This window comes from Pteropus medius, unplaced genomic scaffold (assembly GCF_902729225.1).
Source record: "Pteropus medius unplaced genomic scaffold, Ma_sr-lr_union100, whole genome shotgun sequence".
Classification (NCBI taxonomy): Eukaryota; Metazoa; Chordata; class Mammalia; order Chiroptera; family Pteropodidae; genus Pteropus; species Pteropus medius.
Window position 1 is genome coordinate 10,865,556 of NW_024349797.1, and position 21,671 is coordinate 10,887,226.

At 38.4% G+C, this 21,671-nt stretch overlaps 1 protein-coding gene and 1 long non-coding RNA gene across 2 annotated transcripts in view; both read right to left on the reverse strand.

Annotated features, from left to right (window-relative positions):
* Positions 1 to 11,632: 11,632 nt before the first annotated feature.
* Positions 11,633 to 18,677, reverse strand: LOC120619580 (uncharacterized). The gene is made up of 2 exons (XR_005657562.1): positions 17,753 to 18,677; positions 11,633 to 16,028 (listed from the first exon to the last, which is right to left on the reverse strand). It is a non-coding gene; the product is annotated as an uncharacterized LOC120619580 (long non-coding RNA).
* Positions 18,678 to 18,956: 279 nt separating this feature from the next.
* Positions 18,957 to 21,671, reverse strand: part of LOC120619771 (wiskott-Aldrich syndrome protein homolog 1-like) — an 84,793-nt gene continuing 82,078 nt past the window's right edge. Inside the window, exon 3 of the mRNA XM_039884350.1 lies at positions 18,957 to 19,364. Within this exon, the coding sequence (XP_039740284.1) occupies positions 18,957 to 19,364 (408 nt within the window). The remainder of the gene's footprint in view (positions 19,365 to 21,671) is intronic.

Consider the following 21,671-nt stretch of genomic DNA (forward strand, 5'->3'; position numbering starts at 1 on the left):
CTTGAAGCAAATATTGCATTTCGAGTCTCAAATAGGGAACCCATATAGTTGATAATCTTTACTTCTAAGTGTACAACCGTGGAGGTTAGTGGTAAGAGGCTACAACTAATGGTTTCTTCTTCTAGTGAATGTAAGACCCGAAAGGACGGAGGATGCCTGTGAAGATACATTTAATGGCTTTTATCAATGAAATTAATGGACAATATAAAAATTAAAATAAAAGGAGAAATCAGAGAGTGGAGGAGAGAGACTGACTCTAAGTCAATTTTTTTGCCGTTATTTTGTGTTTAGTTTAAAATCACATATGTACATCTGCCGTGGGAACAATCAGATGAAATGAAAAATGTCTGTCAAATCTCAACCTGAACTTGGAGAAAGTCAAGTTAGAGGAGTGAAAAATATTTTTAATCCTTTTAACAACTTCATTTTTATCATTCTTTTGAAAGTGCAAACTACTTAATGCTTCCCTACCAGGGTTACCCCATTTTCAGATGGAAGACTTTCAAATGCATCCTAAATTTAGATTCCTCTGGGTCCAAAATTATTTGTCATGCTAAACAAAGCCAATTGACAAGGTGTCTGTTGTAATTTTAATTAAATACCAGAGGCTTTGGAACAGACCTTCCCTGCATGTAGCAATTTCCCCTAAATGAAATAGAAGAAGCCTAGAGAGAGGTTGCTCTCTAATATCCAGCTCAGTATTTGAGCTTTGAGATTCAGGAAGCCTAGATCATTCATATAAGGTTCAAATAAAGATCTTAACATTTTAATGTATTTGGAATATCTCAAATTCATCCCATCCATCTAAAGCGAGAGTTGGTTATTTGTGAATAAAGCCTAGAAATTGTGGGCGCAGATGGATAACAAACATCAAGGTTAAGGACAAAGGATATCTTTTAGCAATTTTTGTAAATAAAAAACAAATAGCATCATTATTATTTTGACTTCAGGACACCTACAAGATTATAAACAACCTTGTTATGTAGCCAGAAAAATTAAAGGCTGAGAGAGCCAAAAGTAGTTTATACTCATTGAAGAATCACTGAGATTGGTAAGTAACTCAGAAAATATAGTAAGAATGCAGAAAGATGCAGGCCAGGCTCAAATGCTTACAGATGACAGACAGCTCAATGCAGACAAATGAAATGTAATCACGACTTTGATGAGTCTTCACGCCATAAGACAACTCTTTGTAAGAAAATATGAGATTTTTTTTCTAAAGGATTAAAAAAAAAAAGAAAAAACCTCTGGAGACAAATCGTTCTGTGTCATCAATGGAAGAGAAACAGAAAAGGCAAATCAATGCAGTTAACGAGTCTTAATGGCTCAATTGTGTATTCACTTCACCAAATCTGAGCACTCAAGAGGACACAAAACAAAAGACAACTTCTGAATAACAAAATCCTAGAAAAGAGAAATAGATTGCGAAAGTCTGGGTAATCTTCGAATGGGGAGGATCCATCCTGCATCCCCTCAGGTTTGACTTTGATAAATCTAAAATTAGAATGTAATGATGCTCAGATTTTCCAAATGACAGCATTTTAGAATATCTTATTTCTTTCTTTTTTTCTTTCTTTTTCTCCTTGTCAACTACAATCAAATGCTTAAGGGGCAAATAAGAACAATTCAATTCCTTGAATTCACTAAATTCATCAATCCTAGCACTGGGGTTACTGGTCACTAGGAACCCGTTTCCACCCACAGGCTATTTAGTGGGCATGGGGATAAAGCCAGGGTGATGCATAAGTTTGGTCTAGAACAGTGGTTCTTAACCATGGGCGATTATTACCTGCCCCCCACCCCAAAAAGATATTTGGCAATATGTGGTGATATTTTTGATTGTCATGACAAGGTGGAGGATAAGGATACCACTGACATTTGTGGATAGAGACCAGGAATGGTGATAATCATCCTACAATGTACCGAACAGTTCTACACAACAGAGTTTTCTGATCCAAAATGTCAATAGTGCTAAGGCTGAAAAACTCTGGACTAGTCCTTTAAAGAAATTTCCAGCTGCTTACACAAATAAAGCAGGTGGAGATGGACATTCAGAGTACAATGACAACATGCCTGAAGGAGTGCTTAGTTTCTTTTAAGGATATGGAGAAGGTAAAGGAAGTATTTCACACCTATAACGATCTTCTAACTGTAATTTAAGTAAGAATTTTGGTTGACACAGGTAAAGAAAAAGGCTATTCCTGGCTGAGAGAATGAACTAATCCAAAGCAGAAGGACATACAAGAGAGAATGTCAATGTCTGCTGAATGACAAACAGGAAGTCCTGGAGACAGGAAAGGCAGATTCATTGATAAAGAGCCTACTATGTGCAAAGTCATACTCTCTGCCTTGCTAAAAAAACTGACAAAGATGAATTGCAGAGGGAACCTCAAACTTTGAACTTAATAGTCAAGAGTTGGATTTATTCTGTAGCTCAGGTAAAGCCATTTAGGGTTTTTGTACTCAGGGATAATCTGATCAACCATATAATTTTAGAAAGATAAATCTTGTCCTGGAAAGTTAGATGGCTCAAAGGGGGAAGTTTGAGCAAATAAATGGGCCAAATTGTTGGAGCATTTCCCAAAATGTGTTCCCAGACTTGTTAGAAAGTGTCATTGGATAAATGTTTTCTTGGGCAAATAAGTTTGAGAAATGCTTAGTTAAACTGAAGCTCACGGAGTTCTCTAATTTCTCCCTTCTTATAATCTTTGGGCGGCAGGGATGGGGGGGGCAGACAATAGTATGTGACATTTTCCAAGTATATTTGCCTAAGGAATATTTTTCAAGGCATATACAACAGGAATCATGCTTCAAAGAATGCTCCATAAGAAATGTAAAGTAATATTCAGAAAAAAAATCAATGACGGATTAATCTAAGAGCTAGTAACTTTTCAACTTCCAGCTTCAGACACGAAGCAGAGAAATGATTCCCTTAAGAAAGACTCTTAGGAAGCAACATCTTGCACACACCACAATAGGCTCGAAGCTAAAAAGTAAGGAACTCCCAAAAAGAGCTAGAACAGGGATGATGATGCGTTGGTTTAAACTAATGCGCTAATACTGACCAATTATTATAGCTGTCTGAAATGCTGGATCATGTAGGATTCCGAAGCTCTGTCAGGAATCAGTGAGAATTGCATGAAGGTAATGATACCTTCCATGGAAGCAAGGTATAATAAGCAGTCCTCATGCCAAATGTTTGTCACACATGGACCAGAAAGTAGGTAGCTCAATATGATTTGTATAATAGTTTTAAAAATTCTGAGCTTCTGAAAAACTTCTTTGTAGGAATCCTCACCTAGGAATGTAAATAGAATAGATAAAAGCAAAGCTAAGTAATGCCTAGAAACTCCATCCACTTTATTCTCACTCCAGACCTTTCTCTGCTTTGACATCAGCACCCACTATAGCTTCTAGAGCTAATTAAGTAGTTAAACAAGATAAGGCTGGCAGATGCTAAGAGAAGCTAGATATTGGAAGATGGAAACGCTTAGGTAAAGTCTCTCTTTCTTTCCTTTTCTACGTTCAGTTCCTATTTGTTTTCTACTAACATTCAGTAAAGATTCGAGAACTTCCAGAGTAAGTTTGACCAACAGACAATCAAATGGAAGGACTTGGGTCTTTTTACCTTAATATAAACATTAAGGTAAAAGGTTGGAGTTTACAGTTGAGGGGTGCTGGGGGTAAACTGGCAGCAGTATTGAAAGTGGGAAACCCTAAGACAAGGTTCCCCAACCCCAGGACCGCAGACTGGTCCCAGTCTGTGGCCTGTTAGGAACCGGGCCGCATAGCAGGAGGTGAGTGGAGGGTGAGCGAGGGAAACTTCATCTGTATTTGCATCTGCTCCCCAGCACTAGGATCATCACCTCAGCTCCACCTCAGATCATCAGGTATTAGATTCTCATAGGAGCACTGGCCCTGGTGCCAAAATGGTTGGAGACCACTGCCCTAAGAGAAAGATATACTATGGTAGACAGAGGCAACCATGTCCTCTCTCTCTCTCTCTGGCAGTTAGTTATCCATTCTGAATCTTAGAGATTTTAAATTTTAACTACTAGGGAATGGTTTCTTTGCTGCTTCAGTCTTTAACTTAATGGTTTGTCCTATAAACTCACAGGGAAGTGCAAATCACAGAAACAACATATTTTAAAACCATATTTTTGTTTTGAAACCAGCAGAAAAATACAAGAATAACTTGTCTCTTTGACAAGCTTGAGATTGCTAATGAAATTAGCATATTCCTGCTTAATAAAAAAGAAGTTAGATCTAGAACAACAGTAACCAATAATTTGAAGCAGGGCCTGAATTGATGGGTTTTATCTGATACATACATATCCTTCTTGTTAACTAAAGCAACTTACCGTTCTCCCTTCCAGTTTTAACTAAACGAACTCTGAAGGATCAGCGAGGAGAGCTTTTCATTCGGCTTTGCACACCAACACCAATCATAGACATCTGGCACATGTGTAGTAAGTTATTTTTTGATGTAAAGTTATTGCTTTAAGAGTATTTAGATTATGTGCGATTGCAACAGGTATGTTACTTCTGAGAGGCTCCAACAAGAAAGAGAATGAAAAACTTCTGTCTTCTTTTCCCAGAACTTGTAGGGCTCTCGAAGGGTGTGAGACCTAGATTTAAGTAGATGCAAAGTCTGAGGCACATATAAACTATGCGTTCTGACATTTTTTTTGAGCAAAAAGGTAAGAGGTTGGTAGAAATGCATTTCTATCTACAGATTGGTATAATTAGCAAAATCGACATGGATAGAGTCATTTTTGCTACATTAAAAATTCTAACCTATTGTAATATAGATTAATAAGTGTGATTTAATCAGTGATTCTCTGAACATTATGCAGTGACTTGGGTAGTTATTTCCTGAAGTACAACTTTTTAAAATGTTTTTTAAGCATTGATTTTGTGTTTTGAATGACCTAAAATGTATTCCGTGCATTGTGTCTATGTCATTTTGAAGAATTACAATCTTCATCATCTACTCTGGATTTGTTTCAGCCAAAGATATAAGTTTTTACAACTAATTGTAAATATCACCTTTCAGTAGTTTAATGAGCCTAATAAAGACATATGGTAATTTGTCTGATCTCTGCAGATACTTAGTTGAGAGAAAATTAAATTAGGATTAAACTATATTAACTTTCATTATTTAGTCAGAGTAATGGATATATTAATGTAATTTAAGACAAATAAAACAATGTCAAATACGAATCTTCAGACTTCTCCAGATAAACATATGTAAGGTTCTTTATAGCTTTATTTTAGATAGAATGGGAATATTCTTTTCACTGAACACAGTAAACTATTTTCAGGGAACTTGGAGTTAAACCTGGATGGATGCAACTTCATTCTAACAATATACTTGGTAGAAAGCTAGCACTTTTTTTTTTTTTAACGTAGCCTTGTTTCATTAAAATGAACCACGTCATTAAAGAAAGAAGCCCCAGAATGTATCGTTAGACCTGTGTACTTGTTTCCAAGTGATAAACAGTCTAACTAGGAGGATCTTTTGAAGTTGATAGGAAAAATATATATATATATATTTTTTTAATATATAAATATATATATAAATATACATACATAAATATATATAAATATATATATAAATATACTATATATATATATATATATATATATATATATATATATATATATATATAGTAAGCCTTAGAATCTGTTTTTTGGAACATAGAGAATCCATGCATTTTACTTTACTTCCTGGACAATAGATTTTTTTCCCTCTGGAGATGTAACCTAATATATATATATATGTATATATGGCCTATATGTGTATATATATAGGCTCTAAATAAACAGCCTTCAATTGTATTCCTCCAAGTTCTTTTTCTGGGCAAGTTAAACGAAACCTTATCCACATACATCTGGACGTACTCAGGGCTTGTCATGTTGGAATTAAGCACTAGGGATGGCATCAACCCTCCTGTCATTGTTTTTTTTGACATTTGTAGCAATGCCCTCCTTTAAAATGGGGGCATTTAGACAGTTCTGGGAGGAGTTCTCAAGATGTAAAGCACATTAGTGGGACTCAATGTACACGAAAGGGAAACGTTTCATTGTTTGGTGGTGGTTTCCAAGTCGAAAGTTTCCAGACGCTGAGGACACTGACACCAAGTTTTCAGGGAATGGGGATGGGGGGAGCCATGTGGCAGGATGTCTGGATTGTGGATGCTAAAACCAATAACAGGTTGAAGTTCCAAGTTATATTTGCCAAGACTTTAAAAGCTATATCTTCTCTCATTGATGGCCTAACTGAGAGCCTAAGAGAAGCATGCCAAAAAGGAGGGGTGAAGGGATTCCCTTTCCTCATTGTAGATAATATCTCCCAAATGTCTTGCAGAAACCAGTAATTAGGAGTTGCCAAAATATTTTAACATCATGTTAGGGTGCAGCCTCACTCGATTTCATGTTCATCCACAGAAGATGAAGGATAGAAGCAAAACTGGAGATGGAGAGGGTAGGAAAAAAATGGCATGAGCATCCTAGCTCTTTAAGGTGAAAGTAGTTACGTTCAATGGGAAATTGGTAAAATTCCAATATTGAATAAAGATAAATTACTGGTAAAATGACTCCCAGAAGAATAAAAATGAAATACACATATAATTAATGTAACTTTTTGAAGAGAAAAGGCAGATTCTTCATTCGTCTTATCTCTTAAGAATGAGATATTGCACCATCTGCTCCCCAAACAGTTACTTCATTTCACTCTAGATTTTTCCTCGGTCTCCTCCCTATATTTCTCTAAATTTTCAGATTGGCCCTCTTCCTGTGAGTCACTTCCTTCCTTTAAATGATTCCATATTTACTCCCTGTTTCTGCAGCTTATGTGTGACCCTTTGTTAAGCATTTCAAAATATTCCATGTTACTGCATTGTAATACTTTACCTGTATCTAGCACCTTTTATTATTAGAACTCAGTGGTGTTCAAACAGATATTGTCTTCCTAACTACTATGTTTTAAAAAATGACTGTTCATTTTACTGGTATAAAGTTGTATCACGATTTCTTTTTTAAAGGATGAGCAGCACACTCTTTGATTCTACAGTGCTTAATCTAATTCATTTGTATATTTAAAAATATCCTCCAAATTATTATCATTTCTCTTACTGTGTCATTGATTTCTTCTACAAAATTCTATATGATATATAAATATATATACCTTTAATCAGACTTAGGGTCATCCATTGGTAGTTATCTCACACACAGACTAAGCCAGAAATTTGGCATGTCCCTATCCCTTACTTCTAGCCGGTTACCAGACTCTTGCCATTTTATCCCATCAGCAGCTCTCCAGTTTTGCAAACTGTGGCTCGTGGGTCAAGTCCTGCCAGCTGCCTTGTTTTGTAAATATAATTATACTGGAATATATCCACGCTCATGTTTACATATTGTCTATGGCAGAGTTGAGTAGAAAAAGCACAAAATAGATCTTCATACTCCCCTATTTAAAATACTTCAATGATTCCAGTTTCCCTCAGTACAAAGCTTAATTTTTTAAACGCAACTCACAAACTCCCATTACTACCTCTGTCTCTTTTTTACCCCTTCCTCGACAACTTTAAGTTTCTGTAATATTCCATATCCTACAAGAAAGGACTCTTGACTCCAAAAGACTGAGTTAGGTGCCTCTTCTATGTTCTTCTATAGAACTTTATATTTCCCATAATCTGACACTTATTACAATTGTACTTACTCGTTTATTCCTCGGCAATAATCTAATTCTTGCTTCTACTTTACCCGTATTAAATATAATGCCTGGCACATAGCACTGTTTCAGAAATATTTAGTAATGTAAGCAATAAGACATGGATACCATGCACATACTAAAAAAAAAAAAAAAAATCTACATATGAAGTTTGTAAAAATAGGAAGATAATCAAATTTAAAGAGAGATAAACAAGGCTCAAGAATGGTAGAAAGAATGTGGATTTTTGTTGAGAAGTTAGCTACACTTGACTAGGTAATATGCTACAGTTCTTAGAAAGATAATGTAATAATTTGACATATTTACTGGATTATGATACGCAAAGAACAGGAAACAATTGCACAACTGTATTTCATGCTGCTCAGTCCATTATTGGAAGGATGCTGACATTACATCCACATATTTTGTTTTTAATGATTCTCATTTACCCACTACCTTTATTTAGATATGCATTTTAATTATTATAAGTAGTAGTAATTGCTTAGTTAGAATTTCACTATTTAAAAATATGTGAAAACATGGACAATGGACTAGTGGTTATCAGACGGGAGAGGGAAAATAAAAAAAAATAAAATGTTAAAAATACATGAAAAATATTTGTTAGTATGAAAGAGGCAAAACTTTTAGAAGATAGAGAAATATTTGCATCATCAACAAATCTCAAGAAAGTTACAGGCATAGGAAATACATGTTTTTTTTTCCCATAAATATCATATTAATTGTGACCCATTGTATGTCCTACATCTAGAATTGTTTATATGTCTCAGATCCAGTCATATGCTTTTTCCTTGTGTATAAATATCATCTTACTGTGAGACTCATGAAGTTTTCCTTGTTATCTATATGGAAGGAAGATAGCTTACTTACTATATATAAATGCCAAGAATTATCTTATTAGACCAACATCCAACATCCATGGCTTTTCCTGGGAGGTAAACGAATAAAGGAGGTCAAAGGCAAGAAAAGCAAAACAACTCCCCAAACAAATTCTAAACCAAGACTTAATATACTCTTCTTCAACTAAATTCTAAAATTAATACTATTAAAATATACATTGATATGTCTCTGTACAAATTCTACCCACAGTTATTTAAACAGTCTCATTTGCATTAATTCTGTTGTGATCTTTGTTATAATAACTAAAAACAAAAAAAACAAACAAAAAAACTATAGTCCAACTGAGAGATGTACTTTAAAACATTTCCATGAAGGAAAATATTAATAAAATCTTAATTATTAAATAAATAATAAAATATTTACCCCTCAAAAATGCGGGGGTTTTGAAGCCTTTAGAAGTTAAGTGTCACCAAAATACAAGGAAGAACCTTGAGCAGATGAGTTCTGGTGAACACCAAATGTACTCTAATTAGTAGTTCCAAAGGTGGCCTGGCTTCGTAGTTGTCTAGAGTGACCCATTCATACCTAAAAGAATTTTCCAGTAGAATGCATAACTTCATAAGAAATATTTGCCTTTTAATCTTACCTAAAATATCCATATGAAGGACTGTCTGCATTCTTTTTCTAACTATAGCTTCAGAACGTTAGTTTCCAAAGGCAAAAAAAAAAAAAAAGATTATAGGATTCTCATAAATGATTTGACTTATCCTGAGAAAGGAAAGCCCACCTACTGTTCTTAATGGTTATGTGACTGGGACAAGCCACGTTTGTACTGTTTGAATACATATCCCCTTACTCCTGCCTGGTGGGGTTCAGAGTCACTCACTAGGCAGAGTTGACTAATGACTGAAATGAAATCCAGTCATTTAAGGAAATCTCAAAGGCTTCCTGGAGTTAGGCTGGAAAGATGTCACTAGTAGAAAGGCTGTACTTTATGCTTTCGCAATGTTTACAGAACATGTAACACAATGGAGCATGATTAATGAGGCTCTCCAAACTCCAGCCCAAGCATAGGACTTTGTACTTGTCACATCTAAAGATCAGCCCTTTATCGCCCTCACGACATAAGAAATGTAAACCAGAACCTGATCATTTCCTAGAGGAGTTACCCTGGCTTTCATCTTCAAGCAAGCTAAGGGGTTAACGAGGAGACATTCTCATTTTTTTTAAAATAAGAATGACATCTTTGCTTAGAGAAATGCTTTTCACTTACTTTTACATTTATCATTTTATTCTATGCTTATGAAATGATGGAGAGCAAGTTTGCCAGAAATTATTATCACCTATGAGATGAGACATCTGGGGCCTAAGAAAATTGAGTGGCTTTCATAAGGATAGGAACACAGTCGGGAACATATTTGATACCAGAACTCATCCCGATTCTCTTCCAAATAAACTGCAACATGTTCTTATATTTAAACACATTCTATAAGGCATTGGCAAAGAACTTGACCAATTAGCAAGTTTTCTCAATCTCTTCAAACCTAGTCTCTGCTCTTATGCTAAAGCCCGAGAGTAATGTGGAAAATGAAAAAAGAAAAAAAAAAGTAATTTATATCCATGATAAAATATTTTTTCAGTGAGTTAATTTAAGAAGTTGATCGCAAAACCTTGAGAATTGTGTTTTTCTGTGCATTCGAAGCTCACACCTCCTTATTTAAATGTGCCCATCCTGATCTCTCTCCCATCTGGGATACTGTTGTGAATGGGTGATGGATGACTCACGGGTCCAGTAAATCCATTCACAGTTCTAACTTCCTTCATTCTATCAATAGTTTCCTGAGGCCTGAAAAACAAGGTCTTCCTGGCTGTATAAAGGCCATTAAAGATCACGCAAACTTGATTTCACCACGTCTAGTGGATAAACTCCTGTTTGAGAAAAATGAGCACAGAATACCAACCAGGACCTATTTTCAACTGAGGGCAACAACATCAGTTGTCCTGAAGCTTCTCTATACTTTGGATCCTTTTATTTTGTTGAAGATAGATGTAGATTATTTTTCCTGGGCATTTTCATCAGAAGCACCCAGAAAAGTACGATTACAGTTCACCCAGTGTGATAAACACAACTTGCCCTTATTCAATTTTATTTTTTCTTTGCCTGCTGTAGCTAATTATTTTCAGATAATCTTCCTAGTAAAATGACATGTTTACCTATACCAGACATTGCAGTGGAAAGCATGGAGAAACACCTTCGTTAGGTTTGCTTATTTATTTTCTGGTCGCTCACAGCTCTGGAGCTGCCATCATTTGAGAAAAGAAAGACTCTTGATCTTAGCTCTTTGATGGACAAGATGTTGTCTTTATTTTTTTTTCTTTTGGCAACTGATACCGTGTCTGACTTTCTTCTTAACCCATCTGTCTTGTGCTTTCTTGTTTTTCTAGAAAAAAAATAAAAATTTGACATCCCCACAAAATGATATTTATATTGTTCTAAATGGACAGAAAGAAAGAAGATTCCTAATTGATGAATATCTGAAGAAATTAAACTGTTCAAGGGTTATGTCAAAACAATCAAATCAGAGATAGATTTTTATTAATAAAACATCATGTTTCCTTGAGCTATAGTAAACAAATGTACAATGGGTTGTAAAAATAGAAGAATCTTTTGGCAGAAGAGTCCGGTGAGCAAAGAACTTAATAAAAAAGCAGAAAATTTGTTTTCTCTATTGATTCACAGGCATTTTTAAAATGTTATTTTTTTTAGAGAGAGAGAATGGAATGAAAAGAATATGTCACTTTGTATTTTCTTTTACTTTTGAATTTTACAGATCACGTGGGTGGATTTAATTAGATTGCAAATGACCTGCTGTTCTGAAAAAGTAGGCAATAAAAAGAATTGTTCAGGCTTGCATATTAGTTTATTATTTTTATGTCTCTTCATATTCTTTATTTATCGATCATAAGATAATTCAGGTTCTATTTATTGGTCATGTAGAGGCTCTAACATTGCTCTAATATTGCTCAGATTAAATATTCACAGAGGTGACACCAATCCTCTTAGCTTCTAAAAAGTAATTTTATTTAGACATATTTTGCACATCACATAATTCACTCTTTTCAAGTGTATAATCCAATAATTCTCTTAGTAAATTTACCAATTATGCATCCATCAGCATGAATCAATTTTAAAACATTTTCATTATCAGATTATGATCTTTTATGCATGTTTACTATTAATCCTTATTTCTTCTTCCATCCTTAAGTTTATTTTCTCCCTGGCAACCACTAATCATTTCTGTCTTCATAAACTTTGCTTTTACTGTACATTTCTATAAATTAAATTAAATTGCTCCTTTCCTTGAAAAAGTATTTTTGAGGCTCATTCGTGCCTTAGCATGTATCTATACTGTTCCTTTTCATTGCCGAATAGTATTCCATTGCATAGAAATGCTACATTTATCTATTTACCAGTTAATGGACATTTGGGTTGTTTCCAATTTGGGGACACTACTAACAATGCTGCGAAGAACATTTCTGTAAAAGTGTTTGTATGGACATATGTTTTCATTTCTCTTAGGTAGATGTGCCAAAGAGTAGACTGTCTGGTTCATATGATAAATTTATGTTTAACTTTTTTTATTAAAAATTATTCAGGTGAGACCGATTAATAAAATCATGGATGGAGCTTGAGATAACTATATTTAACTTTTTAAGAAAACTTCACATCAAGCTGTCGTTCAAAGTGACTGTACTGTTTTACATTCTCATCAGTAGCATATAAGGGTTTCAATTTCTCTATTTATTCAACACTGGTTATTGTCTCTCTTTTTTATTATAGCCATTCGAGTGGGAGTAAATGGTATCTCTTTGTGGTTTTGATTTGCATTCCTCTAATAATGTTGAAGCTGCCTTAGCTTTTACAGACTTACTTCTGTAATTTTTTTACTGTTTAGGACAGACATGTGAAGAATACACAGTGTCCTTGAAGGAATCTGGCTTCTCATTTGTAGACATTTAGAAAAAAATCTAAATATCTTTGATTTTATTCATAGTGACAAGGAAAAAAAATTTTCTACTGATGAGAGGGTAAAATGTACAGCAGGGCTAGAGATCTGGCATCTACAACTAGCTGCTGCTCATTTCTATGATCTGGGACATGTGGGTTGGGATGGGGAGCTCTCAGATAAAGTAATTCATTTAGGAATGATGTAAGGAATAAAGGCTCTACAAATGGAGGTATTTAAAATGTTAACTGGTTGACCTTCTAATAACTCTAATTTATAATCCACATTATTATATCTGCTACACTTAATAATCTAACACTATACCATTTATAAAGCATTGACATGAAAGAGAGAGGAAACCACAATATATAAACATTAAACACAGAATCCCTGGAAATAAAAATAAATACATAATCCAAGTACAGAACAATTCAGTTCTTTCTGTGATTTGACATTATGTTTGGGATTCATTAAACATCTCTTCAAAACAGCAAGGAAAATAAGGCGGCCTTTCAAAATCAAGCTCTTAATGACTTCTTCAGAGAAAGGAGCTCCATAGCCTTTGTCATCTTACTAAAAAAATAGTGACCCACAGTGGCTTTTCAGTGTTTAGGAAGAAGAATTTAACTCCTGTCCCTGTATTATTGATTTAAAAATGCTAATCAGCTCAGTTACATGCACAGTATATGACTTTCTATCATCTTTCCCAGATCAGAAAGTTTCAAATGTGAGAGAAAAAGACAGAGAACAAGACACTATCTGAGAGGAACTATCTATTTAATTTTTTTATTATTAAATTTTAGTGTTAATTTTATTTTTCAAAAATGTTTCAAATAGAGAAAGGGGAAAACATGAAATCTAAGTTGTTTCAACTGAGTAAGCAAATGAGGTTACTAAATCCAGAAAACTCAAGCACTAAAATAATCCAACAAAAAAATAAAAATAAAATAAAAGAATCACTTGAAAAACTTCAGTTACTTCTATTAAGCTAAGTGGAGCAACTGTGCAAGAAGTTAGCCAGCAGCAATTTATACGAATTTTGTAAACGATACAGTAAGAGGATAAACTAAGAATTTTCTATGCTGAGGAAGTTTATCTTTTTTGCAGTTCAGAACTCGGTAGCAAAGAAAGTATTGTCCAGAGTAACTCTGCAGCTCTGTAACTTTGAAGTTTTGAGACATTATGCAGAACAAAGTTGCCAGAAAAGCAAGAAATAGCAACCTAAGAAAAAAACTCATGGTTTGAGTTTATATAGAGTAAAATATATCTCACATTAAATGATGTAAAATGCAATGATTGTACAGATAATGACAGTTCATTCTTATTTTGAGTTTGGAAACAAGTCACCTCACTTATTCTTTATATATCTTCAACTACCTTGGAAGATAGTTTTGCTTTGCTTATTTGATAGAAGAGGAACTGAAGCTTCATGCAGCTTAGTGATTTCCCTGATAATGTGGTGGAGACTTGAAGTATCATCTTCCAAGTCCAAGTTCAGGACTTGCAACTACACAAAGTTTAATGGATAAGATATTTGTTCTCATAATAAGAGTCAGTCTCAAAAACTATCTATGACCTTCCAAATAATGCAATTTTATGATTCTAATATGCTGATAGACAGTGGGAAGTGTGCGTGTGTATAGTACAGTGGGAAATTTCATATATATATATATATATTTCCATATATACACTCAGTTGAATAAATGTATTCTCTCAGATTAAAATGGCACCTCCCTCTTCATCAGAACTATGATCAGATATAGAAGGCTCAGTAACAGTTCTACAATGGTCTTGTCTAGGTTTGAATAAGTCCTTGGGTAGGTCATTCATCTCTTCTTAAAATAGCTTAGATTTTTATATCACCTCTATGCCCTTTTAAACAAGCATTTTCTTACTTGTTCTTCCCCAGTGCTGTCGGAGAATACTTGCTTCAAATTTTTTCCAGCTTCCCTTTGGAACAGACAATAACTGCTTAACAAACGGCAGGTTCATGTAAGAGAAAATCTCCATGGTTTAATGTGCATTTGTTTCCTGTCAGTATATTACCTTCTGTTTTTGTTCATGCACAATCATCTTGTAACTTTCATGGAAAGGCAGAAACTAAGGCTTGGCGAAATGGATATTCAAGCAATTACTTCCACACTGATTTTTCAATTCTTGGCCCAAAGAGCTCTCCATGAGATGGAGGACTTCGGTCAGTAGCTGGGGCTGCTATATACAGAAGGCTGGATATAAAAAATGCAGTTGCAAAGTCCCTTGTAAAATCAGTACGTTGGCAAAGGACATCCTCATCATCATTTGGATGAGACAGATCTTCCCTCGAGAGAGAAACTATTTTGGGGAGCTGAAGTACATTGTATTTATCTAAATTGTTATATTTACCTAATGAGTATATAATTATTTGTCTATGTAACTCCATTAGACTGACAGTGTGAACAAGATAGGGAATCATTATATTTACCAAAGTCCTGACACATGTTTTCTACAAAAGATTATTAGAAGAATGGGTGAATTATACAGTATAGCATGGTGTTTCACAATTAGAACAGTATGTACATCAATGTCATGAATTCACATCAAGCCACACTTACAAAAATGGTATCAGACCTTAGGAGTATTTTATACTCATGAGCAAAATGGAAAGCTACCTCTCCAGAGTGTTAGCCATGAACTTCCTTACAAAAATTTTCATCTTAGAAGAAAGGATTCGTTTCTCTCTACCTGCTGGAGAAGCTTATTTATGAAGTCAACAAATATGTTTTAAACATTTACCAGAAGAGAAAACTAAGACCAATGCGTTCTTTGAGAAACTTAGATCTAGTACAGAGAAAAACATATAGATAGCTATTGTCACTTTAAGGGAGAATGAAATGAACACCATACTGTCAGAAAACCATGAAAGAGAAAGAGGGGTAAGAGGTCCTGGATGTTACCTCTTCACAGAGAAGTTAGAATTCTGAACCAACAAGATGTGACAATGAGGATTAGAAAGAAAGGAGATATTTCAGAAAAGAATCAATAGGATTTGGAGAATTACTGGGTTTGGGGATTGTAAAGCATACAGTAAAGATGGATTCAAAATGTATAGCCAAGAGGAGATTGGCGAACACCTTTCTCAGGATATAGAGTACAGGAGGAATTTCCTAGGAGGTTATTCCTGGATGAATTACATATCTGGGGTAGGGTTGGGGTGGTGTTCAAAAATTGCACTAAATGCTTACTTGGCTCATTTTAAAATTCTAAATTCATGAGGGTAGGCAGGACTTAGTGACTCATCTCTAAAGAATAGGGTATGAAAAAGGATAAACGCTGTGGAGAAAACTCGCACACAATGCATTAGAGAGTGATGATGTTCTCGTCAGTGAGGTCGCGCTGACATCCTGTGCCACCTGACATGATGTGATGAGAACGTACTCCACCTCCATGATATTCTTCCTCCAAGCGCATAACTAGAGTTTAATCATGAGAAAGCATCAGACAAACTGAAACTGAGAGACAAAATATCTATTACCCCTCGAAACTCTCAGGGTCACAAAAAAAAAAACAAGAAAAGACTGAGGAACTGGCACAGAGCAAGGGAAATATTGTGACTAAAGGCAATATGGGGTCCTAAATGGAATCCTGAAACAGTAAATGGACACTGCTGTAAAACTTATAAAATATGAATAAAGTCGGGAGTTTAGTTAATAGCAATGTAGCAGTGTTGATTTCTTCTTTTTGACAAATGTTCTGAGGTAATGTAAAATGATAACATTAGGGGAAACTATGTCCAAATTGATGAAATTTTCCTGTTTTGAAGGCTGAGACTATGCGATGCAAAGATAATATCGTTAGCAATAGCAACTCAAATTTCTAAAGCATTTTCACATATACTGACTCATGATGTGACAATATTATGAGGCTGGTAGAACAAGTATCTTTATGCCCATTTTATAAATGAGTAAACAGTAGCTCGAAACTTAACTTATCCAAGAAAAAAAATTTTTAGTGCCTTAGACTTAAACCATGATCTTGTGAATCAAAATCCTGTGTTATTTTCACTCTCACAAAGTATTAGAAAGACAGGCCAATATACATGTTCATGTATAGATGGGAAAGGGTACAAGAAACACAGAGAAGGGGTGATAAAGGATTTGAGATGGTTGCCAAATTTAAATTAAAGTGAGAACTCCATTGAGGATTGAAGGCCTAAGAATAACTAATGAACTGACTTTCTGCTTTTCAAAGCTCACACATTTATTTTTTTGTCTCTATACTTCCCTACTCCTTATGTGTTAGTGATAGTTTCTCAATAAAAATAAACTTATCACAGTTTTGTGAGTCTGCAAAATTATTATAACTCTGGAGCTCCAGAATTACATTTACTATTCTTTTGCTTCCTCTGGCCCCACCATCACGTATTTCTAAAGGTGACTCATAGGTCATGTGGATAAGAAATTTGTTATGGGGATTCTGTTCATATACTTGGTGTGATATTTTTCCATACTTAATTTTCCTTGTTCTGATTACAATAATCGCACCAATAGTCTTGAACAGAGAACACATCCACATGATACTGTTTTCTTATAATTTAGAAACAACAATAATAAAACACAAATTCTGTACATCTGCAAGCAAGCCCTCCCCCTTTTTCAGTCTTCCTCGTTTTCCGGGAGCATAAATCAGAACGTTAAACTTGTACAGGGTTCTGTTTTGCCTTTAAACAAAAATGTATTCTTAACGATGAAAGAATTATTCTGTTATCTCAGATAAGGTATCAAAAGAAGACCCTCGTGTGGATATTTATGTAACTTACACACACACACACACACACACACACACACACACACACACACACACACACGAAGATGGATGTTTCAAAGCAGGTAGATGAGTATTTGTCCTACAATGTGGTCTTCTGTGTTGATTCTGCAGCCTGACGAGCTATCCCTATGCTTTGCTGCCCCCTTGGCAAACTAGGAGGATTTACAACGGAATTCTGCGCCAGGCGGCCTGGAAACAGCGTTCCCACTGCCTCCGTGGGCTGGCCTAGCTCGGTAGGCTTTTGAAATGGCCATTACAGATTCCCATTGGCTTGGGTATGTTGCAGAGAAAAAATTAGAATATCGTTCCGGTGGAGAAACATATTTTCTCTTTTTAAAATAACTCTGTTTCCGCAAAAGCCACGTGTTACCTTCTGACTTATTTTTAAAGGCTCGGCATTTCTTTCTTTCGTTCTTTAGTCCGGAATGGAGATGGTGCACGACGAATCGGTTGCAGATGTCTGAGTTTGCGCTCTGAACGACGTTCTGGCTCATTTGGGTGTGACGGTGACAGCAGAGGCGCACTGTGGCCGTTTTCTCTTGTCTAAGCTTACATTCCATGTCCACGAGATGACTCTCCTCCAACTCCAGTTAACTTCTTGGGAGTCCAGAGCACTTAGTCGAAGCCGTTTACAAAATGCTAAGCATCTGGATAGCCAAGGCAGAGGCTCCTGTATTCTCATTCATTCTGTCTCATTCTCTCTCCCTTTTTACTGATTCCAAAGGAACTGGGGAAATCATGACGATCGAAATCCAGGCGCTTAAAGATGACTTGCTGCTTTCAATGTTGAAACTCGTGTATTTTCTGCATTGTCATTCTTTTTTGTTCCCCGTTTTTATGCCATTGTAAGGTTCTCTCTCCGCCCCCCCCGCCCTTCCACCTAACTATTACACCTCAAACTCCCTCAAACCCGACCCTTGCCATTTTCAAGTGTCTTAGTCTTATTTGAACACGTCGTCATTTGGCTTATGCGGGCACCGGATACGTGGTTGGGAGGCAGCTTTTCTTGCCGTTTCATTTAAATTTGGCGTGGGTAGGCGCGTTCCGTACACAATTCCTTTCGCACACGCAAAAGAGTTAAAAGAGAGAGTTACAAAGAGCAGAGAGTTCTACATCTTCAAAGCGCCGCTAGGGAAAGAAATAATACGGGGGGCGGGGCGGAGAGGAGAGAAATAAAGGAATCAAACCCAACTTCGCTGGCAACTTCAATAAATCTGGTAACAAGAGGCAAAAAATAGATTCCGAGGGCTGGGTCTGGTCCGGATGGAATGCTAGGTAGGGCTCCTTCCCATGCCGGAGTCTGGTGCTGGAAGCCCGCCACTGGCGCCTTGCCACGCGAGTGCCCCCAGACGCAACACGCCCACTGGAAACGCACGTGAACAAAGCTCTCGCCGCTGGAGCCGCCGCCTGCGGTTTCCTAGTCAATTCCAGCTTCTCTGGGGAGTGTAGGGCGCACACAGGGTTAAGTTAGTTCCCTCCCCTGTAGGAGGGAAAGGGGAGGAGGAGGGGGAAAGTAGCAAACTGTCTCAGGCAAGATACCTTGTAGTTAGTTGTACGTCCGAAACCTGTCGCCGTCACTTGCGAGTTTGGCATCTTCCATCTTCGCCGCAGAGGAACCAGCGCTGGGATATCGAGTGGCCGCAATCTCCGCGCCAGGCGCTGAGCTGCTCCTGCGCGGAGTGCGTCTCTGGACCTCGGTCCCGGGTGTCAGACAGCGGCGAGGCGGCGGCTCTGTGCCCGCCGCCGTGTCTACCCAGCTCCGGGACCAAGTTGGCAGTTCTCAACGATGGGCAGGAGGGACCTTGGCGGCGACCCCTAAAACAATACCATGCCCCGGGAGTCCCGCTGCTGCCGCGCCAGCTTCTTTCCTTTCCATCTCCCCGACCCTGTCGGATTCGGATGATACCATTGCCAAGAGACGCGCCGCCAGGTAAAGGGGCTGCGGTGCCAGGTGGAGTTTCCGGTAGCTGCCGGGCCTGCCACTACGCAGGCACCATGCGTTCGCTTGGGCGCGGGGGGGGCGTTGTTTTTTAACTAGCGGCGGGTGGTCATTGGGTGGGTGGGATGTTTTAGTCTTTATCTTTCGTCTTGAGAGAAAATGGGTTGCTTAACTTTCCCCCGACTTTAGGGAGGTCTATTTGCAGGTGGAATCCACCTCCTCTAAGGAGTTTTGTAACTGAGTTCTGAGTCAAAACGCAAATTTACTAGCCTGCTGGGAGCATAATCTTAAATTGGGGTTTTACATAGCCACTAAACTTGCCGGAATCCAGCCTCTCACTTCCCCAGAATGAATCTGTTACTTCTAGGAGTAACATCCTCCCGCTACCTACCACCCCCACCCCGAGCCCGCTCCAATTGCTGTTAATGTTACCAGCGTTATCAAAAGCTGGCGTCTAAAGCCGCCAGTACGCCCCTTGACCCCAAACCCGGAACGATTAGTGGCTAAGAAGATGCAGGGTGTGCTAGTTCGTTTTCCTTCGAGTTTGGGAGGGTGTTACTTTTCCCCAAACCAAGTCTTTCTCCAGCCCTGCTGGTCATCTGTGGTCTGTCACTGAGCTAGGACCAGGACGAGCGCGTCCTCTCTGCGCACCAGCAGGGGCGGTGAAGGCGTGGGTAGCACACCAGGCTGAACCCAGACTGCGTTCCCTGCGCCGCATGCGTGGGCCGAGCGGAGGGGGGATGATAACGCCCCCAGGTGCTGAATGCAGGGGCTACGCGATCATGAGGGCGGGAGCAGAACCTTGCCAGCTGCCACTTAGGCCCCGCTGGAAAGATCCCTCCGCTGCGCTGACCACTTCGGGTCTCGTCCCCACGTTTTCAGTGCCCGCGCGGTCACTTCTCATTTGTAATCAGGCATGAGATCAAGGCTGCCAGTCCAAGTCTGGGCACTAACCAGGAAGTATCGAGAAAGAGGGTGACTGGGGCCTGCCGAACCCACACTTGATGCCCGGGAAACTCCTGAAGCGCTTGGGGCTTCGGCCGGCAGCAGCTGCCGGTGGGGGCGGAGGCCACCGTTGCTGTCGTCCCTGGCGCTTTGCTCTTGGAACCTCCTAGCAAGATGGCACTGTCTATCCTAGTCCAATTAACTGCCCCAGCAGTACCCCTTCCTCCTCCGGATATTAGTCACACCCTGAGTTTGGGGAGAAGACAAAGCATTTTCCTAGCCATCTTTGCATAATGCAACAGGAGCAGCGAGTCGCGGGCAAGAACCAGGTCGTGTGTGCCAGCGTGCGTCTGGGGCGTGCGTCTGGGTGTATCCGTGCGTGATTTGTGCTAGGGAGGCAAATCGGGCGTTTCTCCAAGTCGTCTTAACACGACTTAGGCGCTCAAATATGTGAAGGCGGTAGAACCAACAGGGATGCTAAGGAAATAAAAACAATTGGGGAAAGTGGTGCCAAGTGACTCAGGCTTGGAACTGAGGACGGGAAATCATCTCGTGGCCAAAGCCCCTGCCCAGCCCTTGTGCCGCGCTAGTTGAGCGGCTCCCTAGGGAGCTGGTCCTGAGCTAATTTCAGGCTCTCGGGGGCTTCTGGCCTGGCCCCACCGACGGCGCGTCTCAGAGCAGCCCAGCGCTTGGCGTGAGCTCGCTCTCCCTCTTCTGTTCAGATTCGGCCTCTCTCCAGACTTGTTAGAACATGACAGCAACTTACTGGAGGCATAAGCGGAGGGAATGAAATGAGAGGAGAAAACCAGAACCGGCCCTCCCGCCCTCGCTAGAAAGGGACGTGCACTTGGTTTCCTTACACTACTCTTTCACCTTTGCAAAGAGATTGCGAAGTGGCAATGTTGCCTGTGTACAAAGAGGCTTCTTTAGCTGTCAAGCCTGTTTCCTAAGTCTTTGAGGCTGAATTTGGTTGTCCATTGTAAGGTATGGGGAAAGTGAACAACGATCTTTCCAGCGGCCAGGGTGAAGGGAGAAAACGGGGGTATTTAAGATAATTGTATTTAATTTTGGATTATATTTCCAATTAGAGTTATTTAAGAAGGTCTGGGATCAGGGAACTGGTGCTTGGGTGGGGGGCAAATCGCCAAGGTTGCCTGCATTTGAAATAACGCCATTTTGGTTGAGAGACTTGTCATATTTTTACCCTCTATTCTCACGTTTCGACCATTTCTCAGTGTCTAAGTAATAGATCTTGGACGTACAACACCAAGCGGAAAGGGGGGCGGTGAGATCGACTTTCAGGGTTTAGATGGTGGCATTATTCCTAAGAGTTGGGGGGTGGGTGCGGTGGTGCGGGGTAGAGAGAGGAGGGGGCGTGCATGGTCACTGTGGCGTCGGCGGCGTT